This window comes from Notothenia rossii (assembly GCF_949606895.1).
Source record: "Notothenia rossii genome assembly, chromosome: 6".
NCBI lineage: Eukaryota > Metazoa > Chordata > Actinopteri > Perciformes > Nototheniidae > Notothenia > Notothenia rossii.
This window is the reverse complement of record NC_136909.1, coordinates 16,903,720-16,925,228: the sequence shown is the minus strand read 5'-3', so window position 1 is coordinate 16,925,228 and position 21,509 is coordinate 16,903,720. Positions and strand designations below refer to the sequence as shown.

General features: G+C 43.3%; 1 protein-coding gene across 1 annotated transcript in view; it reads right to left on the bottom strand.

Annotated features, from left to right (window-relative positions):
- Positions 1-21,509, bottom strand: part of rimbp2b (RIMS binding protein 2b) — an 89,212-nt gene that overhangs the window by 2,124 nt on the left and 65,579 nt on the right. The window contains 18 exon segments of the mRNA XM_079686393.1: positions 2,307-2,441; positions 5,128-5,199; positions 5,677-5,703; positions 7,122-7,225; positions 7,512-7,574; positions 7,722-7,890; positions 8,094-8,275; positions 9,565-9,690; positions 10,167-10,275; positions 11,367-12,137; positions 13,591-13,752; positions 14,630-14,779; positions 15,146-15,778; positions 16,279-16,430; positions 19,007-19,876; positions 19,953-20,062; positions 20,922-21,001; positions 21,401-21,509. The exon segment at positions 21,401-21,509 is cut by the window's right edge and continues 40 nt beyond it. Of these exon segments, the coding sequence (XP_079542519.1) occupies positions 2,307-2,441; positions 5,128-5,199; positions 5,677-5,703; positions 7,122-7,225; positions 7,512-7,574; positions 7,722-7,890; positions 8,094-8,275; positions 9,565-9,690; positions 10,167-10,275; positions 11,367-12,137; positions 13,591-13,752; positions 14,630-14,779; positions 15,146-15,778; positions 16,279-16,430; positions 19,007-19,876; positions 19,953-20,062; positions 20,922-21,001; positions 21,401-21,509 (4,024 nt within the window).

Here is a 21,509-nt window from a genome sequence, read left to right as displayed (position 1 = left end):
CTACTCCCCGACTCCTAAGTCCTCTCTGCCTCAGCAGGGCCACCACAGATCTGAAGTCTACCTCCCTGGACGTTGTCCCGTGCACTCAGGTAAAGATACACTGCCCCCCTCCCCCCTCCCTCTATCAGGGAGAATCAGCATTTTTTTTTTTATGAAGCTGCCAGGAATTAGCTACAACAACACAAAATGTAAGCATGACACTAACAGACTAACTTTCACATTATTTTGTCGACAACATTTCCCCAACAATAAATATCAAGGATAGGGCAAATCCTCTCACTTCAACACATTTGCATTTTGGGAAAAGTGGGACATGTTTACATCACATTCACTGTCCTTCCCCTTAAATATGGATATTTACTGGTACAACTGGGTCACAGAGAAACTACTAGTCACTATTCCTTTTCTGTAATCATGAGCTAAAAGGCTCCTTTAAATTGCACTTTGGAAAGACAGATGGTCAAAGATTCCATTTATATAAACATGTGGTTAAAACACCAGAACATGTAACGTATCAAAATCTTTTGTATTTCATTATGCTGACTTTAAAGCGGGACTGTTAAAAAGAAAACATGCCTACACTTGCATATAAAGAGTTGTATTCACCTTATGGTGGCTACTGTTAGCAGTAAATTAGGTAGGTTGGTAGTTATTGCTGTAAAACAAACACATCTGTCAGATTTCTAAATGCTGAACATGAGTGTAGCAATTCAGCATAATCTGACTCATTTGTAACCGTTAGTCCGCTAAAATGTTATAGTCACGCTTTAATTCAATAATGATCCGTTGGCAATTTACTGTGATAGTTACTCTTGGTTCACAGCATTAGCACGGTTTTAAACTTCAATGCTTACGGATTGGATAAACATGGACTGTTATTATATTTGCATAAAGTAATTTGTCTTACCATTTCACATTATTCTTTGCATACAAGAAAACAATCCCAAATTACTTTTGAACTGCAAATCCAAATTCAATATTTTCATGGTATCATTCTTTGGAGTTTTGCATAGAATTTGAGGGTTTTCTGCACTGGTAGTAGTCTTAAGTACTACTCATTTAAAATGATTTTGAATAAGTGCGTGTAATTGTGAAACTACGGCCTTTTAGCTTACCATGAGTTACAGCAGGAGACTTATTGCAGGAGACGAACATTGTCATGTACAACACTCAGAGAAACAACTGAAGATACCATACTTCTTGTCTAATGCATTGGCTGGGGTGACGGTCGCCTACCAACAAACAGTATTGAGGGTTGAGGTGAAACAAAGAGGGATCTAAGACTACCCAAAGGCATGGCAGCACTGAAGGAATGTCAGATAAAAAACACATGTTGCATACCAGACGCTAAGGGTACCCTTGACATCTGCATTAGACGAGGGGAGCGTAATCTTGGTATCCTCAGTTGCTCACTTACGTGACGGAAACAGAGCCTTTAAGGTGTGAAATGAACACTCTTCTTCTGTTTTGCCAAGCGGGTGAGAAAAAGGAATAAAACAAAATATGGTGATGGCATTTCAATAGTTTGCACTATGACAAATGGCAAATTAGAACACAAGGAAAGAAATATCTGATGACACCTATTCATATTTCAACAATTGCATTATTTGTTAAACACATAAACAACATCACATATTTACATTTAGTAAATCATTACTTCTGAAATTATTCTCTGATGGCAACATAGGCTAAGTGACCTTTGCGTGCTACTTTACAAGAAAGCAATATACAAAACAAGGCGTTCAGGAGCAGATACAAAAGTTGTACTACACTAGACTCTTCTTTTTAGAAAATGTTCAAGAATTCATGCATCTGGAATATAGGACATGCTGGGCTACAGACTACATAGTTCATCTTTCAGTACAACAAAACTATTTACTCTATTATAAATGATTTGAGATCAGACACAGAATATATTCATAAAGCATCTGTTAGAATGCTAAATATGCATGTGCAAAAAGTGTTAACTGCTCTTTTTCAAGACATGACAGAACAAGTAAAAAGTCACTCTCATTGAGAATGCTTTATGAATACAATATATCCATGTGTTATACAATGCACAACCCCCCCCCCCCCCCCCTTTCACAGCGGTAAACATGAAAAATAAAAGTACCTCTGTCAAGTATTAGTCTTAAAATTTTATTTTTTCATAGATCTTAGACATCTATTTATTTACAGTGTAATGCTCCAAAGTCAGAAATTCCATTGTACTTCAATGAGACACACACGCACAGACACGGTACTAAAAGAGATAGAGGGAACTGAAAATGGATGACAGAGGGCTAGTACTGCGAAGGAGCATGTACCCTTTTGGTCTTTATCCGTGCAGGAGTGTCCTGGGGGTATCGAGATGGTGAGTCAGTGAGAAAAACCTCCACATCGTCAGGCACTTCTTCTAGAAAGTTGGAAGGAACTAGTCCCTTGTGTCCATTGAGCTCGCCCTGAGAAGCACACAAGGACAGTGAAACACATCTGAGTTTAGCTTTCAACGAAGGTTTCTCATTTCTCTAATTTCCCCTCGAGCGCCGAGGAGGCTCTCTGGAGGAGCTATAACCGAGGAAACATGGTGCGTCTCACTTCTCTTATTTTTCATTTCCTCGCTCCTCGGGCTCGGTATCACCGTAAGTCGATTTGTCTGCGCCATCTTGAGTTGCGTCCCAGTGGCCTTATTTTTGCCGGAGGATCGAGGAGTGAGGAGTGATAACGGAGGAGCGATAATCGAGGAACCACCAGACCATCCTCCGGTGAAATCCTCAGACACTCGCCCCGCCCCCTTACTGTGTATCGCTCACTGATTGGACGATGCAGCGCATGCACTGATCTGGCTGCTGTCAGACGATCAGCTGTGCGGCGTCATCACAAACGGACGTCGCTTCACGTGACGCTCCGGAGGAAACGACTTCCCATTGCTCTTAAAACTAATTTCCCTGCTTCTCGTGGTTTCCTTGCGTCTCTCCATGCTTCCCTGGTGGGAGGGACTAGTCGCAGGGAAACAACGCAAGTGAGGGACGCAAGGAATCCATTTAACCGAATTGAGATGCAGCTACACTGATGGTTCCTCCGCGGATGTATTTCCCGGGAACAGAGATGTTTCAAAGAGTCGTGACGCGCGACCGGACTTATCTCAGCCAATGACAGCTCTGCATGCATGCCCTTGATATTATTTTACTAACTGCTTGAACGGATATATCCAGTCTCTGATTGTGTTACGTTATTATGAGAGTGCTCTCATACTTGTTTGATTCTGAAATTGTATATATTTACACAAATATATGTGTGTGTGTATATGTCCGCATCTGTAGCCTGTCATTGTCTCATTATACCGCACTGTGAATGAATTAAAAGTAAATATATAAGTCGTCATGAACACATCTGTCCATCAGACAGAGTGCTGCTGTCATCATTAATGGACGTCTCTTTAAAATGACCGCTCAGAGGAGAGGAGTTCTCATTTCTCTTAATGCCTGCTGCTTCCCCTCCTCTCTCCTCGGTTCCCCTCCTCGACTCCTCCACTCGCATCTCCTGTGGGCGACACTAAGACACGAAGATAGGAGTCGAGGAGGGGAATTAGAGAAATGAGAAACCTTCAATGTTACCCTTCAGTTTCAGAGTATCGCCCCTTTCAGGAGGTCTCAGTTTCAAATCGAGCTGCAATAGAGTTGAGAAATGGGAGGACGATGCGAGAACGTATAAGCATGAACACAAGTTTGTACATTCAGCAGATCCAAACATGAGTCACAGGACATTGTCTATGGAAGAAATGAATGGGTCTATAAACCGGGGGTGCCAAAAATCTTAGTTCCTAACTCTGCTGACGTATTGGATGGTTTTTGAAAAGTATTTTTTTTAACTTTTTTTTTTCGTTATATTTTTTATTATATCATAACTTAGTACTTTTTTTTTAACATCAGGGTTTCCCACACATAGACTATACTATATTCGTTCGTGACCACGACGCCATCTGCGATCGATTAACTTGTGGACAATGATCCCTTGCTCTATACGCCTCCTGTACCCAGTCCCGACTGGCCATCGGGAGGACCGGGGGGTTTCCCGATGGCCTGGCCTGTTAAGTGGCCTGCCTCACACAGGGTGACTGGCTGTCTACATGATGTGGCCTGCCGACATGGCCACTGTCATACAGATCATAAATCATTATTTCCCCCTCAAAGTGCACCAGATTGATGCATTTAACTCAAAAATTTTAAAAAAAATCTTACCGGGGGAGCATGCCCCCGCACCCCCTAAAGGATTTGAGGTCCACCCCCACTTAAAATCACATGGATAGGTTCCTAAATACATTTACCATTTTTTTTTAAATAGTAACCCATGTCCATATGTTTATTTGTGGGTAGTAGATTTAAACTATAGGGCTATCACTATGGGCCCTGCCTGTACCTGTTCACTCTGCTGCCCCCCCTACCATCACGCCCCAAGTATATTTCAGATCTGTGGGAAACACTGAACATATGTAACATTAAGCTAACTCTTTCCTGCTGTAACGATGCACATTTCCCCTCTGTGGGACTAATAAAGGTATTCTGATTTACAATACATTTAAAAAGAAAATATAAATGTACACTCAAGCTATGGCCACCTGTTTAATGACTTCTCCTTTGTTTCCAAGACATACATGTTTTTTTTATTGCTATAAATGCTACATTACCAATGAGCCGTAGCCAAGGTGTGAAAAAGGCTTGAACGATTAGTTGAACAACAGAAACAAAATCACAACTATTTTGATAGATATTTTTGGTTTCTTATGCAAAAAGCCTCTCAAATTCAGAAAATTCCAGTTCTTCTGTTTTATGCTGTGTTAAAGTGAATATCTTTCAGTTTTACACTGACAAAACATTCAAAGACATCATCTTAGACTGAACTTGGATGGATATTTTTCACAATTTTCATGTAAAGGAGCAAACAATGAATCTAATTTTTTTTGGCAGTATAGTCAATAATGAAAATGATCCTCCCACTTCACAACTCTATGATGAACACACAGATGTGTTTTGGTGTAAACTGTACCTATTGTAGTTCACCTGTAAAGATGCATTGTGCTCTGAAATAGTAGGGGAAAACAGAAACAGATGCTAAAAGGACATGAAAATTGAAATGTTTAGAACTTACATAGTAAAAGCCATCTTCATCGATTTCACCGAAAACTGTGATGACGTCACCGGCACAGAAAGTCAGTTCAGGCTGTCAAAGGAGAAAGAGCATTACGATACTGGACAGCAGTAAACCGATTTAAAAAACATCAGGTGCACTGGGGTTGGAGGAGTTTGAAATGCTGTGCTTCCTTCTCCAAATGAATGTGATGCATCTTAAACACGAGTGTCAACTCAGTCTCTGCAGACGGACTGTTGCAACTGTCGATGCATCACATGTTGGAACTTTGAAGACAGGATTGCAACACACTGGGCACATCTGTCCTACGGGGGGGGTGGTTCAGAACACACAGACCAAACACAGTGTATGTACAGTATTTAGGAGACAGGTCGACACAATGGACCAAACTGAGGAGGGGAGATGCTGGCTGAGGAAACGCATGAAGGGCTGTGTTCATGACCGCCAGGGCCCGTCATCTGAAGCCCACCTCCTCGTTTGCACTCCAACAAACGGGGGAGGAAACACACACATAGCAGACAGTACCATACCCTCCTCTTCCTCACTCACCTCCTCATTCAGTCTGTTGCCCTCATACTGTGTTGGTGCCAGTGCCAATAGAAAGGTGAGAGTAAGTGAACGGGGGTGGGGGGGGGCAAAAAAACAGCACGGGAAAGTAATTCAATCCTGTATCTTACACAATGCTAACTGTAGCCCTTTGGTAACATATTGCCCTGAGTTGCACAACAAGGAATAGTGCAGCATCATCTCGCCAGGATACCACTCGTTTGATGCTACAGCTAGCAGAGGGTTAGCTTAGCTTGAAATAAAGACTGTAAGCAGGGAGAAAAAGCTATCGTGGATTTCTCTGTTATAAAAACATCTGCCAGCAGCTCTAAGGCTCAGTTATGAACTTGTTGTATCTTATTGAGTCTGTACAAAAACTGATGATTAAAAAACTGGGGACTATTTTTAGTCTGTAGGCAAGTCTTGTCACTGGATACATCTCAGCCTAATTGGTCGCCATCTTGGCAGATATATTTCAGTGGCCGTTTCTCGATCTCGAGGAAACTGGCTTCCAAGACAATATTTCAAGGATGCTACGTCATCGAGTGCCGCCGAAGGACTGTTCCAATCTCCAGCATACTTGGAATTCCACCGAGGCCGCGTCCTTGGTTTGGGGGTAATTTCGAGGCTGCACATGGGTAGACTTCGCGTCTTTAAAATCCCCACAATGCTTTGCGAACAAACCAATTTCCCCAAATCTGTGGCGGAAAATGTAAGGCGGTGCCTCTCATATGACGCACACCTGCACACTTGCTAGCCTGTTCCACTCTTAATTTTCCGAACGCCAGGAAGGCTTCTTGCCTAGCTTCTGAAGCAAGTGACTCAGAAGACATGTGCTACCAAGCAAGCATCCTCGCGATTGAGAAACGGCCAGTGTTTCGGCAGTTTGGCTTGCAATTAAATAGAAGAAGAAGAAGAAGTCAAATGATACGATTCTTACTTCCTATAATTGCAGAACAGTAATTACAGAACTCACACTAAAGAAAGTACATAGTGTACACCGTGTACTACATGGAAGTTTAATAATGGCTCTGTGTGCAACCGTCTCAAAATAAGAACTTGAACACGAATTAGGTATAACATGCCAATTTCAGTTCTTTGCTAGTATCAGAATACAGAGGCAGATACTGTATATTTAAACATTTCATCAGAGCCAGTCTAGAAGTTTCACCCTGCTTATTTCCTTAGTGCTAAGCTAAGCCAACCATTCTCTGGCTATAGCTTCATATTTACCTGACAGACACAAGACTAGCATCAATCTGATCTAGCTTGGCGACACAGTGAATATGCTTATCTCCCAAAGTGACTTTAAGTAGTGAAATCATTAAACAAAACATTGAACATCCTCATCTTTGTGCTTCGACTGCTTTATGCATCAGTTTACATGATGGTGGTGACAGAGAATGATTCAGACAAAGTGAATATCTGGAGCCACAGGAGGGCAGTACCTCTACATCAACGTTAGGGGAGCTCTCCCGGGGGTCGTAGTCGTACAGAGCCACCATTCTTCGTGTGGACATCGGATGCTGCCGGCCACTCCGCCTGTTCCTCTCTATTTAGAGAACAAGTGATGATAAACAGAAAAACAGTAAATCAGTGGAAATAACAGGTCATCTTTCCTGAAGGATGTGATGAGCTGTGATGAAACATGATAGCTTTGAAATGTCATAATCTGGCTTGCAAGCTAAACTACACTCATGTTTTTAGTTATGGTAAACCTAGTTACAAAATATATATTAGAGATTAGTTTGAAGCAGTCAATAGATGAAAAAAGATGGTGAGAAGTAGGAAAGGAGCAGTAAAGTAAAGAGCAGAAGAGCATCTCACTGGACACAGACCTCGCTTGGACTTTCTGGACCTGCGATTTATTGAGCGGCCATCTTTGAAACGGTCACAGTTCACTTTACAAGAAAGCAGAAAAGAATAAGAGCAAAGGAAAGGATAAATGTGTCAGTAAAAGACAGTTCAGAAGTTGGAAGTCAGGGAGGGTATAAAGGCAAAGTAAAAAACAGAAGAATGCAAGACGCTGCAGAAGGAAAACATCTCACCTAACTTCTCCACAGGAGTGTTGAGTGGCAGGAAGCCCTGTTTAAGGAGCTGGTCTATCATATCATAATCCTCTGTTTGGATCTCAGAGACCATGTTACAAGGGATCAGACCAACTCGGTCCCGGACCTCCGCCCTGTAGAAACCATCCGTGTCTTTGTGCCCAAAGACCTAAAGGAACAACAAAGTGTCAGGGGAAGAAAGGCATGCCAGAAACAGATAACATGTAAAACAAGGATTAGAAAAGGCACTTCGCTAAGACAACATTTGGGCATAGAGGATTTAAAGAGACAAGAAATCTAGCATCATTTTATTTCTTTGCTATGCATGAAACAAATCCGTCTATAGGTCTTTGTAGTGTCTAAGAACGGCACCTTGATGATCTGGCCCTCCTTGAATGGAAGCTCCTCGTCAGCAGCGTCAGGGTTGGGAGACATGGACATGGGGTCGTAGTCGAACAGAGCCACGAACACACGCGTCATCTCGTCCGGCTCCGACTCCTCGTAGTATTCCGGGGAGCGCCGTCCCCGCCCGGTTCGCCGCCCGCCATAGCCGTCTGAAACATAGAGGAGGCCTCTGCTGCTACTACCAGCCTTATACAGCCACGCTGGCTGTAGAGGCAATGAGAGCAGAAGATGTCTCTTTGTTAGAGCTGACAGGGGAGAGGGCGATGAGATGCATGTGTGAAAAAAGAGCCGAAAATCTTGCTTTTTGTTTTAATTTCTTTTACTTTGGAAACCATATTCCTGTCGGGTTCCCGCACTGAAAGCAAAAGGGTGCTTTTACAGAAAAAGGCTCGGTGCAACCGTGGCACATGGTGGGGTTCTTCGTTCACACATCTCTGCTAGCTGGCGTGACAGTCTCTAAACATCACAGCACGGTGGGAGCACAGCACAGCACAGCACAGACGGGAAACACATGTCAAGCAGATTTCAGGTTGCAAGGGAAACTGAACTGACTGTGCACACCAGGACACGAGTAACACTGCACTATTGTTCATTGCTGTTTCACTGCCTTATCTCACAGAGGCTAATTAACATGCATGCTTTCCTGGGATTGGACACGATGAGGAGAGCATTCCTATATCAAATGCAGGTGTTACAGGCATGCTTTGAGGCCACATCTGGAAACAATGTGCAGCGAAAAAAGGACAAAGGAGGCACGTTCCCAAAGGAGATAACACATCAATTGCCCTAGCAGTTCCTGGCATCGCAGATATCAGTGAGGGGGAAGGGATGAACCTGATATCAGTTCCCCATGCTTCCCTTGGATCACCATGTTAAATGTTTCAATGGCAGATTGTAAGTCTGGATGATGGCTCAGAGGTATTGCAACCAATACTAACTAAGCAACTGAAAGGTGACTTTTTGAAGATGTGAAATGTGTTTCAGTCTTTCCTTCTCACTGTATTGTAAACGGCTCATGCAAAATTAAAGCAAACGGGCTACTGGCTCATGAAGGAGGGAGGAGAAGGAAAAGAAGAGGAGGCAAAAAAGCTAAGGAAGAGGAGGTCGGGGTAAGTTACTGTGGGGTGGGTGAGTGACCTGCATATGGAGGGTGAACGGGAAGAGTCGGAGTGAGTGGGGGATTCTCGGGATTGAAGGTGTAGGAGTACATACAGGGAAGGGATTTTCATTCTCCAAAAAGCGGGAAAGGAGCCAGTCTTGGTTTACCCCGTCAGCTTTATTCATGCTTTATTCAGCATAGCTAAGCTAAGCTATACAAAGAGGCTAACTGTTCAGCACAGAACAAAGGCCACCATATCACTGCATGTGTTCAAAAAACGACTCTTGGCCTTTTCTGGCATTGTCAAGGTGAATTGTCAGAGTCAGCTGCACCACATACCATATTGATCCTCTGAGGACAAAGACCGCCATATCCTGCGCCGAGCTACACTGCCATAGTTAACATCCTCCTTGATGGGTGAGAGGTTCCCCTCACTCCCCTCACTGTTACTGTCCATGGTGATCTCTACAGAAGACACCAATCACAACGTTACGGTCAGCACACACACTCTGCTCTACCCCATGGCTCATTCACTCATGCTGAGACAGTAGGATGATGGGGTTGCCCTGAGGTGGGGGGGTGCACAAGGCAACAGGTTTCACTCTGGAGTCACTGGGTGTAAAACAGCAATGCTGGGAGGTCAAATTGGTTGGTCATGTAAACATGTTAACCCACAGTAAACACAGGCATAGGGAGTGTATCTGGGAAGACTTTCCTGCAGAACTGCATGTGAACATTTGGCGATTCCAGCTTGTGAGGATGGACAGCTACAGGGTGTGCATTCACCCCACAAATCAAAGGTCTACGTGACAGTTAAGCTCTATGGGAGAGATGTACAGCTCGGCTCACATGGGTAAGGGAAACACATGGTATAAATAGCACAAACATCAGTGGCCCTGCAGGTGGGATGACGCTTCTCCTCATGTGGTGACGTCACTAACCAATGGATGGGATTTGCCGCTGTTGAGGGGGGTTGCCGATGTGAACCGCCCTCCTTCCTGAGTGGTCCAGGCGATCAGAGTTTCCATGTGATGAAGAGTTCCCAATGATCTTTAGAGTGAAAAACAAAAGACGAGATGTTAGAACAACGAACCGCCTGCATTTTGAAGATTAGATCACTTTATAAAAAAGGTATTTACAGAATCCCACAATCCTGTTAAAACAACAGATAAAAACCATAAGAGCAAATGTTGTGACTTCCATTTGTCCTTAGGGCAGCAAAATAATAGTAAAACTGAAACAATAAGGAAACCCCACAGACCATCAAAACAAGTAAATCAAATCAACCCCCAACACAACAACATGGACTGGGGGTCAGAAAGGGTCAGATGGTTAGCTAAAGACCATTTGTTTGGTTTGTTTTGTTCTGTGCATGTCAGCTCCTTGATGAGAAAAGAAAGCAAATGGCGGCACGATTGATGATTAAAGAGAAAGAGTGGATGAGAAGAAAAGGAGTGAAATGATGGATACATATGTAGTTAGATGGAGAAAGCCATTATAACGTTAGCCTGGAGTGATGTATGCTACAAAATCAAAACATTTAATATGAGAAGTGATGATGAACAAGTTTGTTTTTGCTGAAACATGTGAAAGAGGCAAGCAAGAGATGATGAGTATGGGTCGATGGCTAAATGAATCTCCGCAGGCTGCAGAAGTCTTGATCTGGCCTAAATATGAATATGAAGCAATGAGAGGCAGGAGATGCTGAAATGGAGCTTCAAGCACAAAGTGGTGCGATACAGCAGCAGAGGCCGAGTCATGGAGATAAACAAATGAAGCCGGCAGCTGCCAGAGAGAAGGCAGGGGAAGAAGAGACGGGAGCAGCACTTTCCTTTACATGAAACCTTTCCCCTCAAAGACATGAGAAGTCAAAACGTAGGTAAATGGCCTTTAGGTAATTGAAAACTCTACTTTAAAATCCACCTGACATTCTGAGTACAAGCAAAGTAACACATACAAAATAAAACATCAAGTCGGACCAACCATGAACATGTGATAATGTGTCATAAAAATGAAAAACAAAAAACGGAAAATGAAAGAAAAGAAAAGGGGGTCATCATAAAGAAAAACAGACAACATTAAGAAAACAGAATGGCGGCAGCTTGCTGATGAAAGTACAGCAGAAAGTCTGAATCACACACCAGCGGCTGGTCCCTGTTGAGCCTGGACAAAGAATGGGCCCTAGCCTCCCTGTGGGGGCTGTAATAAACCCTGTCCAGCTCGTCCAGCCTGCCCTCGCTCAGGGCCCCCTCCCTGGAGTAGTTTCTGGGCCCAACCTCCTGACTGGGCCCAAAGTGCTCCCTGCTCCTAAAGTCCCCCCTGTGCACCGACTTGGCTGTAGTCGCTGGGATGTCAGCGAACTCGTCCTCTACACTGCACTGGCGAGTCAGAGTTCTTTTGCGACCCATGGCCAGCGCACGCCTTTCTACCGGGCCTTCGCAGTGTATGATCTGTATGGGCCCCCGCATTGGGCTCCCATGAGTGTAGTACCCTCGATACCCTCGGCCCAGAGAGCCTTCTTCCTCACTGCCGCAGTCCAAACCGCTGTCAGGACTCTTGGTGTTCTGGCGGTTGGGTCGTACCAAGCCGCGGTCGTCTGCGCTGTAGCCGTAGCGACCGTCGGTGAAGCGAGGCGAGGAGCGCTGCCGCTGCAGGTGGCGGGAGTTCTTGTTCTGATGGTTGTTCATGTGGGGGTCCTGGGGGTACATCCTGCGCTGAGTATGTGGCGTCCCTGGCCGCCTGCCCTCTTCGTAACGGCGCTGGCCCATGCTGTCCACGCAGTCGGACTCTTCCTCCGCCACCTCGGGGATGCTGTGGAGGCGCTTGCTGCGGAGCGACTTCTGCTTCACCACCTCCCTCTGGAGGTCCCAGCAGTCCCTCTCCTCGGCTAAGTCCTGGCGCTTGTAATACGCCTTCAGTCGTGACCAGGAGCAAAGTTCCACAATTTCACAGTTCAGTTAGTTCAATTCAAAAACGTTCAGTTTAGATTTTTGGGAGGAGGGTTGAAAAGTTTTTTCGGAGGTTTTAGAACAGGCAGGAAACAACACAGTATGTGAATAGAACAAATGGGGGGGAAAAGACAAAATAAAGACAGAATTAGTTAATTGTGGCAATGTAGTAAAACATGCAGTCTCATTCCGTGAGGAGGAAAATGGCATGCTCTGAACAGGAATCTGTGTGGGCTCAAATGTGGAGAAGTAAAAATAATAAAACTGATAATCTGAGCGAGGCCTGGAAGTTAATGTGTAAAAAAGGGAATTTTGCTTGTGAGTAATTAGAAATATTCATCAAAATAGAAAGTGACTCACGGGTGAGGGATAAGTGAAAACACTATGATGATGAAATGAATTAATACATCTTCCAAAAAGGAAACTGATAACGACATACAGCTGAGTGGGAGAATAAGCTACATGATGATACCATTTAGAATAAAGTGAAACATACTTCAATGTACTCACAGAAAAAAACTGCAGAAGTTAATTTGACAATTAATAAGTGACTATTTTTTTAACAATATCTAATGAAAAATGTGTATTATTATATAGTCACTATACATGTTTTAAAACAATAATGGTCTATGATAGAAGTATAAGGGGTGGATAATGTGCCACAGTATAACAATTAGATGGAGATGAAATAAGAGATGCGGCATTAGTGTATTTAAAGAGTAAATACATAATTGTACAGATTTAACTCAAAATAACCGAGACAAAACAAAATCTGCGATGATTTTGTATTGGCTTCGTGATTCTACTAAAATACAGAGACTGAGTTTCTTAACATGATGGCATACATATGACGCGTACTAACTGACAAACCAAATGAAGACAGGCTCATGTACAGATAATGTGAACATTTCCATCGACAATACAAAAATTAAACATTAGAACATTACGAACATAAACAAACGTGAATATTTCCATTTAAGTACTCACTTAAATGAGATTCCCATATGCACTTGATATGCAGTGACCCTTCGATACAGTAAAGTATGTTAAAATGTGCACTTCAGAATCACATTCTAACATCTGACACTTGGAACCTTTGCTGCCGTTTGAAGAGCTTAAAGATGCAAACCATAACTCAATATTATGCTTTATTAAGCTTTCCCCCTGATCATGCGGTACAGCTATGTATAAGGAGCCATTCCCATGAGCTTAGCCTTGATCGGCAGTGATGGAGGTGCGGGGTGTAGGAGCAGGCTGGTGGGTGGGGGGGGTACCGGGCAAAGCCACGACGGGCCTGGTAGTAGAGCCTGTGAGAGAGAGCACTTCTGCAGGTGGAAAGACCCTCTCCCTCCCTAAAGCCCTGTCTCCCCCACGTCCTCCCCCTTGCCACTACAGAGAGAAGGTCTGCAGTTTGTACCTTAAGAGTGTTGTGAGAGTTTATACTCCGCCTACGGCCCTCTTCCAGTTGCATCTCAGAGTAAAGGTCCTCCTCGTCCTCCTCCATGATGTCGGACAGGTCAGAGCCCCGGCTGCTCTCCGTGTGGTACTCCTCGCTGTGGCTGTAGTGTTGATGGTGGGGCTGATGGGAAAATGAAAGAGAGAAGTTAATAGAGTTTAAAAGGAGAATATTAAGTAACAAGTTTAACTTTTAAATGTTATCATTTTAGTTTGGTGGACTATTTGACAAAAGTCACCATTACTAAGTAGATAAAGAAAGTGTCTACAACCAATGATGTCACCTTAAGACTTGGACGACATCACACTCTTATTGGCTGGCAAACCCACTTAATTCCCTTTATCTATAATACTGATAAATGTCTACTGCGATTATCAAATTCTGAATGTGGTGTGCTGTTGAAAACTCATGTATAGCTACACAATTTGCACTGAAAGTGCAATTACATTTTTCATCACATTTTTAGATAAGATCACGTTAAAGATGGGGTAGGTAAGTTTGAGAAACCGGTGCGAGATAAACTTTTTGTGATATTTCATGGAATGCTCTCAACATCCCGATAGCAATAAATATCTTACAGTAAGTGCTTTGACAAAAAATCCATTAAAAAATGTCATCTGTGGAAGCCGTAGTACTGTAAAAAGCACGACCAATCATTGTAGCCGGCCCAGCTAAAATAACTGGATGGCCTGCCCGCCTGTTAGCCTTCCATCTGTGCACAAACTTATCTCGTGCCCTCATGTGCGCGTTCGTGTGTGTTGGAGGAGGGGCTCTGTAAGGAAGTGGCAGATTTTTTCCGGCTGTGTATTTTCAAATTCTAGCGCACTCCAGCTGGTTTCTCCAAAATGACCTACCCCACCTTTAATGTTATACAGATGCAGGAACACTCATTAAGATGGGCTTTCATTTGATATGATGAGATGTGAATTGATTTAATTACTACGTACCGATTGCTTTGTTCTTAAAAGAAAGCGATACACATTGTCTAAACACAAAGTACCTGTCTTCCCAACTCTGATCCTCTGAGGAATTCATCCACGGATGCTCCTCTTCTCCTCGCATGAGGAGAGTCGTAGCCATCCTCCTCCTCATCAGAGTTGACTGGATGCAAAGCGTTGCCTCGCTCACTAAAGATATTCCTTTTCTCAACCTGATAACAGAGATGTTATTTTGATTCAAAACAATTATTAAGTATTGTTACCTTCCTTCAATCCTTTTTTTCCCTCAATTTAAGTGAAAAACATTTGGTCATCCACATTTTTTCTTTTCGATTTTCTTTTTCTAATATAGCTCCATATTTCTTTCAAAAGAAAATTAAAGCAATACTTTTTAGGATCATGGTTATTGTACAATGAAATTCAGGCTGTGGTCCCTTTATGTTCAGAATGGAAGAAATAGGGGAAATAAGCATTGTTACATAACGAAGCAAAAATCTTGGCTTATTTCTATCACATGTTGATATGAACACTTTATCAATATCCACTGCTACAATTGATATAATGAAAGCCCTACGCACCCGGTTGCCCTCGGCAAACACTCTCTGGGCAGCTTCCCTTGCCATGGCCTTGGCGATGGTGTTGGGGATGGGGGCTCCCTGAGGCTGTGGCAGGATCCTCTGAGGAGAGGGCGATCGCCGTGGCTGGAAGTGAGGCGGCTGCAGGTTGGGTCCCCGCATGGGGGGCAGCGGAGAGGGGGCTCGCTCCCAGGGCGGGGCTGTCCGCATTCCCACCTCATGCTCTTTGGTTTCTTGCTCTCTGGCACTTACTAACGGTTTGGACTTGGGCATGGGGTGGTGCGGGAAATGAGGAGGGGGTTGGCAGACGGGCTGCGTGTGCGGCTGTGTGTGGGGCAGAGTGTGGGGCTGGGCTCGAGGCAAAGGATGCACCTGGGGCTGAGGATGATTTGGGGGGTATGTTGATGGGTAAGGAGGATGGGACTGTGGGTGGGACATAGGATGGGACGGCGCAGTGGTCCGGTGGGAGAGGCGTGGTGAGCCCAAGAGATTGTTTGGGATGACGGCCACGGGCGAGTCCTGTGACTCTCCCTGTGTGGATAACGTCCTTACAATGATTTCCCTGGCCTCCAGACCCTGAATCCTGTTCAACTCCACAGTCACATAGTCAGCTGTGGGGTATAGGACTTCTGCTATCTGTATTCATAAAGAGAACCAGATTATCAAAGGGCATTTCAGAATTTAGCATGCAGAAGCACTTACTGTGTTACCCTTCCATCATACAAACTACATGCTTTTCTAGCTCTCATACATGTTGGCTTAAGAGAAATACCTGATAGTTAAAAAAAGCTGCATCTCAAAAAACTGTAAATTTGCACTTCGCTGATTTCGGTTTAAAATGTACCTGGACACTATCATGGTTGATAGACACATTTTTGCACACACACAAACAAAAGCTCCCTGTGAAAGAGTGTCTCACTGACACATCATCATGGAGCCTGTTACAGCTCTCTTTTTTAAAGTGATATCTTAGGTGACGCTGGACCCTGGGGGGATTTCAGCATTATATAATTTCACCAGGAGATGGCAACAGAACACTACTCATAGAAGGCACCATTCAGAAAAGCAAAGGCTACCTTTTTTTAAGAACTCTATGGCAGGATTTAGAGAAAAGGTCTTGTTCTGACGCTCGGTACCTTTTGTCCCTTTGTGCATACAGCATAGCCGAGCACACTGGCCCCGTTGGAGGTTCCTGAAGACGTCAGAGGTGGCGGCTTCCATCTGACCTGCAGGATCCCAGGCGTCTGACCACACTGGACCTGCACCTCCTGGGGAGCAAGAGGGGGCCCTGGGGAGCACAACACACACACTGGGTAAGTAGAGAAAGAAAGACAGCACAACAACCATCACTGCCATGATCCAAAAAAAGAACGTACTGACCTCTGTACTGTGAACTTCCCAAAGTCAGAAATAAGGCCATTCTCATATATGGGTTCTCACATCTAGCACCGTTTAAAGCCTAAACTCATAGTAATACCAAGAATTGTATTAAAAACATTCATTATAAATTGTTCAAAAGGCATTCTTGATTTTACTGATGATGATTGGTATGATATATATGTGCTATGTTACATCGAGCCAGCTGACAGCTGAATGTTTATTATATTCAAATACTTATTTGTAGAAGGATTCTGGAGGCTCGTCTCTGCATGTTTATGGTATGGATAATGTGATTCATTCATATGCGTATTGGGTACAGGGGTTACAGTGTTGGAAAGAGCCACGTTTACTAACATGATGCCATCAATGTATGTACAGCAATATCCTGTAGCCAGATTATCGCTGACAATATTCTATGGAGCTTTACTTTTTTTTATTTTTAAACAGTTTGCTATTTCCACAATCTGTCAGTGCTGACTGCATACTAAACAATATACCCATCTGTGCAGTGCTGCTGCCCCCCTGCAGTCAAACAGTGAGAAAGAGTGAGCAGATGCAGTCAGCAGTATCTCTGAACCCCAACGTGCAGCTGTTTGTGTGTCTGAGAATCTCCATCAACACATTCTTAATCACATTTCTACACTGGCTGTCAGCAGACAACAAACACACACACATACACACACACAATATTGGAACAGCAGCAGTGGTTGTTTGGAGATTTCATTTCCTCTTGTCATTATTAAACCACGCCTGTCACAAACAACAAGCTTTTCTGAGAACAGAAATGAGTGAAGTGATGCATATTTCAGTGATTATACTTTCATTCATTCTGGACACAAACGGTAGGCACTGAGTTTTTTTGACTATCACTAATATTTATAAAACATGTTGTAACCTAAGAAGTCATACATGCTCAATGTGAAAGCCTCCAGACAATGTCCTCCTTGTTGACAGCAGTCCCACGTCAACGATTCTGATACTATTTCAGACGCCTCTAATTAACATGTTCAATAGATAGATCATTTAATGAACTCTCAGCATGTAGGCTCATCAGCTGCCAACAGACAGTGTCAATTCAATCTTCAGCCTCCCTCTCTCCCCTCTCTCCCCTCTTTCTCTCTCAATACCTCTTTGTCCTCCCATTCTTTCAGTCCCTTTCAGGCTTTTTGGTCTTCTATTTATGTTGAATAAAGCAAAGTCAAATACAAAGCAACAATATGACATATCTGAATCTTATTTTTTCTGAACCAACAATGGCTATCTACACTGTAGCTTTAGTTTTTCCACAAATAAAACAGAACAATACATGTAGCTTGCTGTGGAGACACTTTTAATGAGTTTATTTAGCTACACTGTCAGGCTGTGAGACCCAAGCTAGAGCTGGCAACAGCAAAGCATCACTGTGCCTCATGGGAGAAGAAATCCCAAAGATCTAAGCTCACTATTTACACTAATTTGGCTTCGAGAGGCACTGTTTTCAGTCTGCATTAAAGCTCCATTCAGCAAATTCGTCTTCCATGTTTCTCATTGCGCTTTCCTTTTTTTGTTTATCTACCATGCGTGTGTCTTATCGCATTAGTACACACACAAATCCTTGAGGGCAATCTAAAAGTGGCTGGGGAAAAATGAAAATGGCTGAGATGTTTGTCAGGTTTGTAAATGTAATAAGCTTGAAGCGTTTGGCTGAGTAAATAAAAAGATTGCTGTGTTGGATGTAAATTATCAGACGGCTTTCATTTTGAAATATCAGATGACTTTGAAACCGAATATTGGACTACAAGAACAACAATCAAATTATCGGGGGGGAGCAATGTTACCCTTTTATCATAAATACACCTTTCACACCATTCGTACATACCGACACCAACAAAATTAAGCCTTTGATACAGTCTGGAAGCATTTTGCTTCTAAAGGGCCAGGTATTAAAGAGAGATTAAAGTAGTTGTTGCTTTACATTTGAAAAAACCCTGCTGTGTATTAAAGAGAGCAGGTATAATGTCAATCATGCTCTCCATCTTATTTTTCTTTAATCGCATGCTATCATTTGCTAATTGGAACAAAACGAAAGGTAGAGCTGATAGGCTGATAGAAATGTCCTTAGAGTTGGTCATAAACTGAAGTGTTGGACAAAGCAGGGGATAACCAATACAACTAGTTATTGGAATTCATCCTGAGGGTGATATGAATGACTACCACATGTCATGGCAATGAATCAAATAGTTGTGCAGAGAGTAAACAATAGTGAAAACGTGATGGGTTTTATCGGAGTCATAAGAAAACCTCATATCTTTACCAAGGATATGCTCTGTATGTGTGCATATTTGCAATATTTCTGCCTTGAACAAATCAGTGGCCCAAACAAACAATCAATAGACAATGGCAATGCTAAAATCGTGCTAGCTAGGCTTAAAATATCCCAGTATATCTATCTGCATTAGGGTTGTTTACTGAAGTGTTAATGTGAGTATTGTTTTGGAGGCTGACCTGCAGGCTGAGTGCAGAACTCCACAGAGATCTCCTTCTTGTCCCTTTGATCTAGGGTAAGCTGCCAAGGCACCTGATGCGGCTGCGCCACAACCTTCACCTTGTAAACTGTCATGGACTTCAGGTTGAAGAACTTGTACTTATAGCCCCCCGCCTTGACCATGTCGTACTCTGCACCATTGAGGAAGATGGTGTGGCTGTAGTTGCTGCTGCTTGGCATCCAAGAGAGCTCAGCAGAGACCTGCGTGATGTTGTCCACCCGCAGGTAGTAAGGTGCCACCACCACGTCCTTTCCAACGAGCAGAGTGCAGCGCAGCTCGTCCGACGGGCCCCGCTCAGTGATGGCCTGCACCGAGATACGGTACGTGTTGGTTTCCAGATTGAGCTTTTCAAGAAGAGACTTTGTCCTGCCCCCGTAGGGGACACTCATGCGCAACTCCTTATCCACCAAGACATTGTAGCCACTGATGGAGCCCCAGCCCGGCGGGACCACAGGAGGATCCCAACTAAGAATCAAACTCTTGGCCAGTTGTTTAATCAGGTTGATGCGGCGGGGATAAGGCACAATGTCTTCACCGACCTCGTCAATGTTGACATCCAAGGTTCCTGTCCCATTGCTAGAGGAGCCCAGGAGGTCCATGCCCAAGCTGCTGGTGCTTAAACAGTCTAGTCTGTCAGACAGCAGTCGGCTTATGCTCGTTCCCGCTCCTGTGCCGACTTTTAGTCTCTGAGCCCCCAGGCTACTGTGGTTGAGGTAGCCAGGTTCTTTAGCCACTGTGTCCCTGTGTTTGACAAAGGCTGAATCCTCATCTGCGACAGACTCCACAAAGTTGGATGGGACGAGTCCCCGCTGTCCGTCCAGCAGCTCTCCTGAGAAAGAGACAGCAGAATTTTGGCATTCTGGTGGTATGAAGAACAAAAGATGAAATACCAAGACAGGTCAGACCTTCGTAAAAGCCATCCTCATCCATTGTCCCGTAAACATAGAGGTACTTCCCTGCCACCAGGGGGAGCTCTGCCTCAGGATGCTCATTAGGCCCGTCATAAGGATTGTAACTACAGCGGAAAAAAATAAATGAACATTTTAACTGTAGGAGTTATATTTCAAAATGTTTAGAAGAGTCTTTCAATGTTAACTACTACAATTTTAGAATATAAATATTTGTTTTGCCGAGTGCTGCTTTAAAATATGATGTGTGTTTCTATTTTTAATCTATTAATTCAGTTTTCTTTTACAAATATGAGAGAGCTGAGGATAGTGTGGGTTGAAAGCTCTGGCCCTGTTTCACATATTTGTGCTCTGAGAATTCCAATTATTTTTTGTGCTGACAGGTAATTTTCTGTAGAGATAGAAACACTGAATCATCTTTAAGACCACAGCCTAAGGCTCTGTGAGAGAAAGCAAATAATCCCAGCAAGATTTGGCCATGACTTGTCTACACTGAGCATCCACTTCACTTTTAAAAGGTAATGTAGGTAATGGTTTTTTGGCCACCCCTCTGGTTAATTATCAGCCTCTCGTAGGATGTTTAACTGTTCGGGGATTTTCTTATTTTAGCGTACTGTACTCTGAAGACGCTCTGAAACCACTAAACTTATTTGTTTTACCTGTGTGTAAAGTGTTGTAAATAAAACACTGTGAATGGGTGGGGAATAAGTTAGTGTCTTACTTCACAGTTTGTGTGATATGTATTATCACACTGGTTATTATATGGCTAACATGTGAGTTATTTTATGGTCAATTCATTGATGTTAAGAGAGGTAAACAAAAATAAGTGATGTATCCCCGCATTATGTCAAGAAGATACATGATTGAATGAATATATCTAAGGTAAAACAAGTTTCATTGTGTAAACATCTCCTCATCTCATTTGAATTATGTCTGCAAAAAATAATAGTTGTGTGTGATACGTACCTGTAGCGAGCAATACACAGACGAACCTTCCCTGTGAACGTCGGTTTGGACCTGGTAGTTGAGCCGAGCTCTTTGTCCATCTAGAGAATCCAAAAAATACACAATTTTCAACACAACAACTATTTAAAGGACATTTTGTTTAAATTGTTTACCCCCTTTACTCACCTTGGAATTTCCCCCCCCACACTTGTTACAAACCACTGTCTATACTAAAGGACTACAACAGTGAGCTTAAAGGTCCAACATTATTTGTAGCTCTTACATTTTGATTTGCCACTTGCTGTTAGCAAAGGTTCACATACAGGATCTTATTAGCTTCCCAAATAAAGTCTTTTTTCAGCCCCACATTGTCTTTTTGGCTGTTTACATAGTTTTGCCTTAGGCAGCTGTGGGTTTGTTAGGCTCAGATGTCATGCAGAGTTTGGAGGAGTGCAATAAAGTGAAAGCCAGAAGTTATCCAAACAGACATGATCAGATACCTCAGAGAGGAAGGCCCGTGCTGGGCTGCTGACTCGACCTCGAGTGAGGAATGTTGGCTTGACAGAGAGGAGCTCCGGCTTCTCTCCACTGATCTGCAGCGGCCGAATG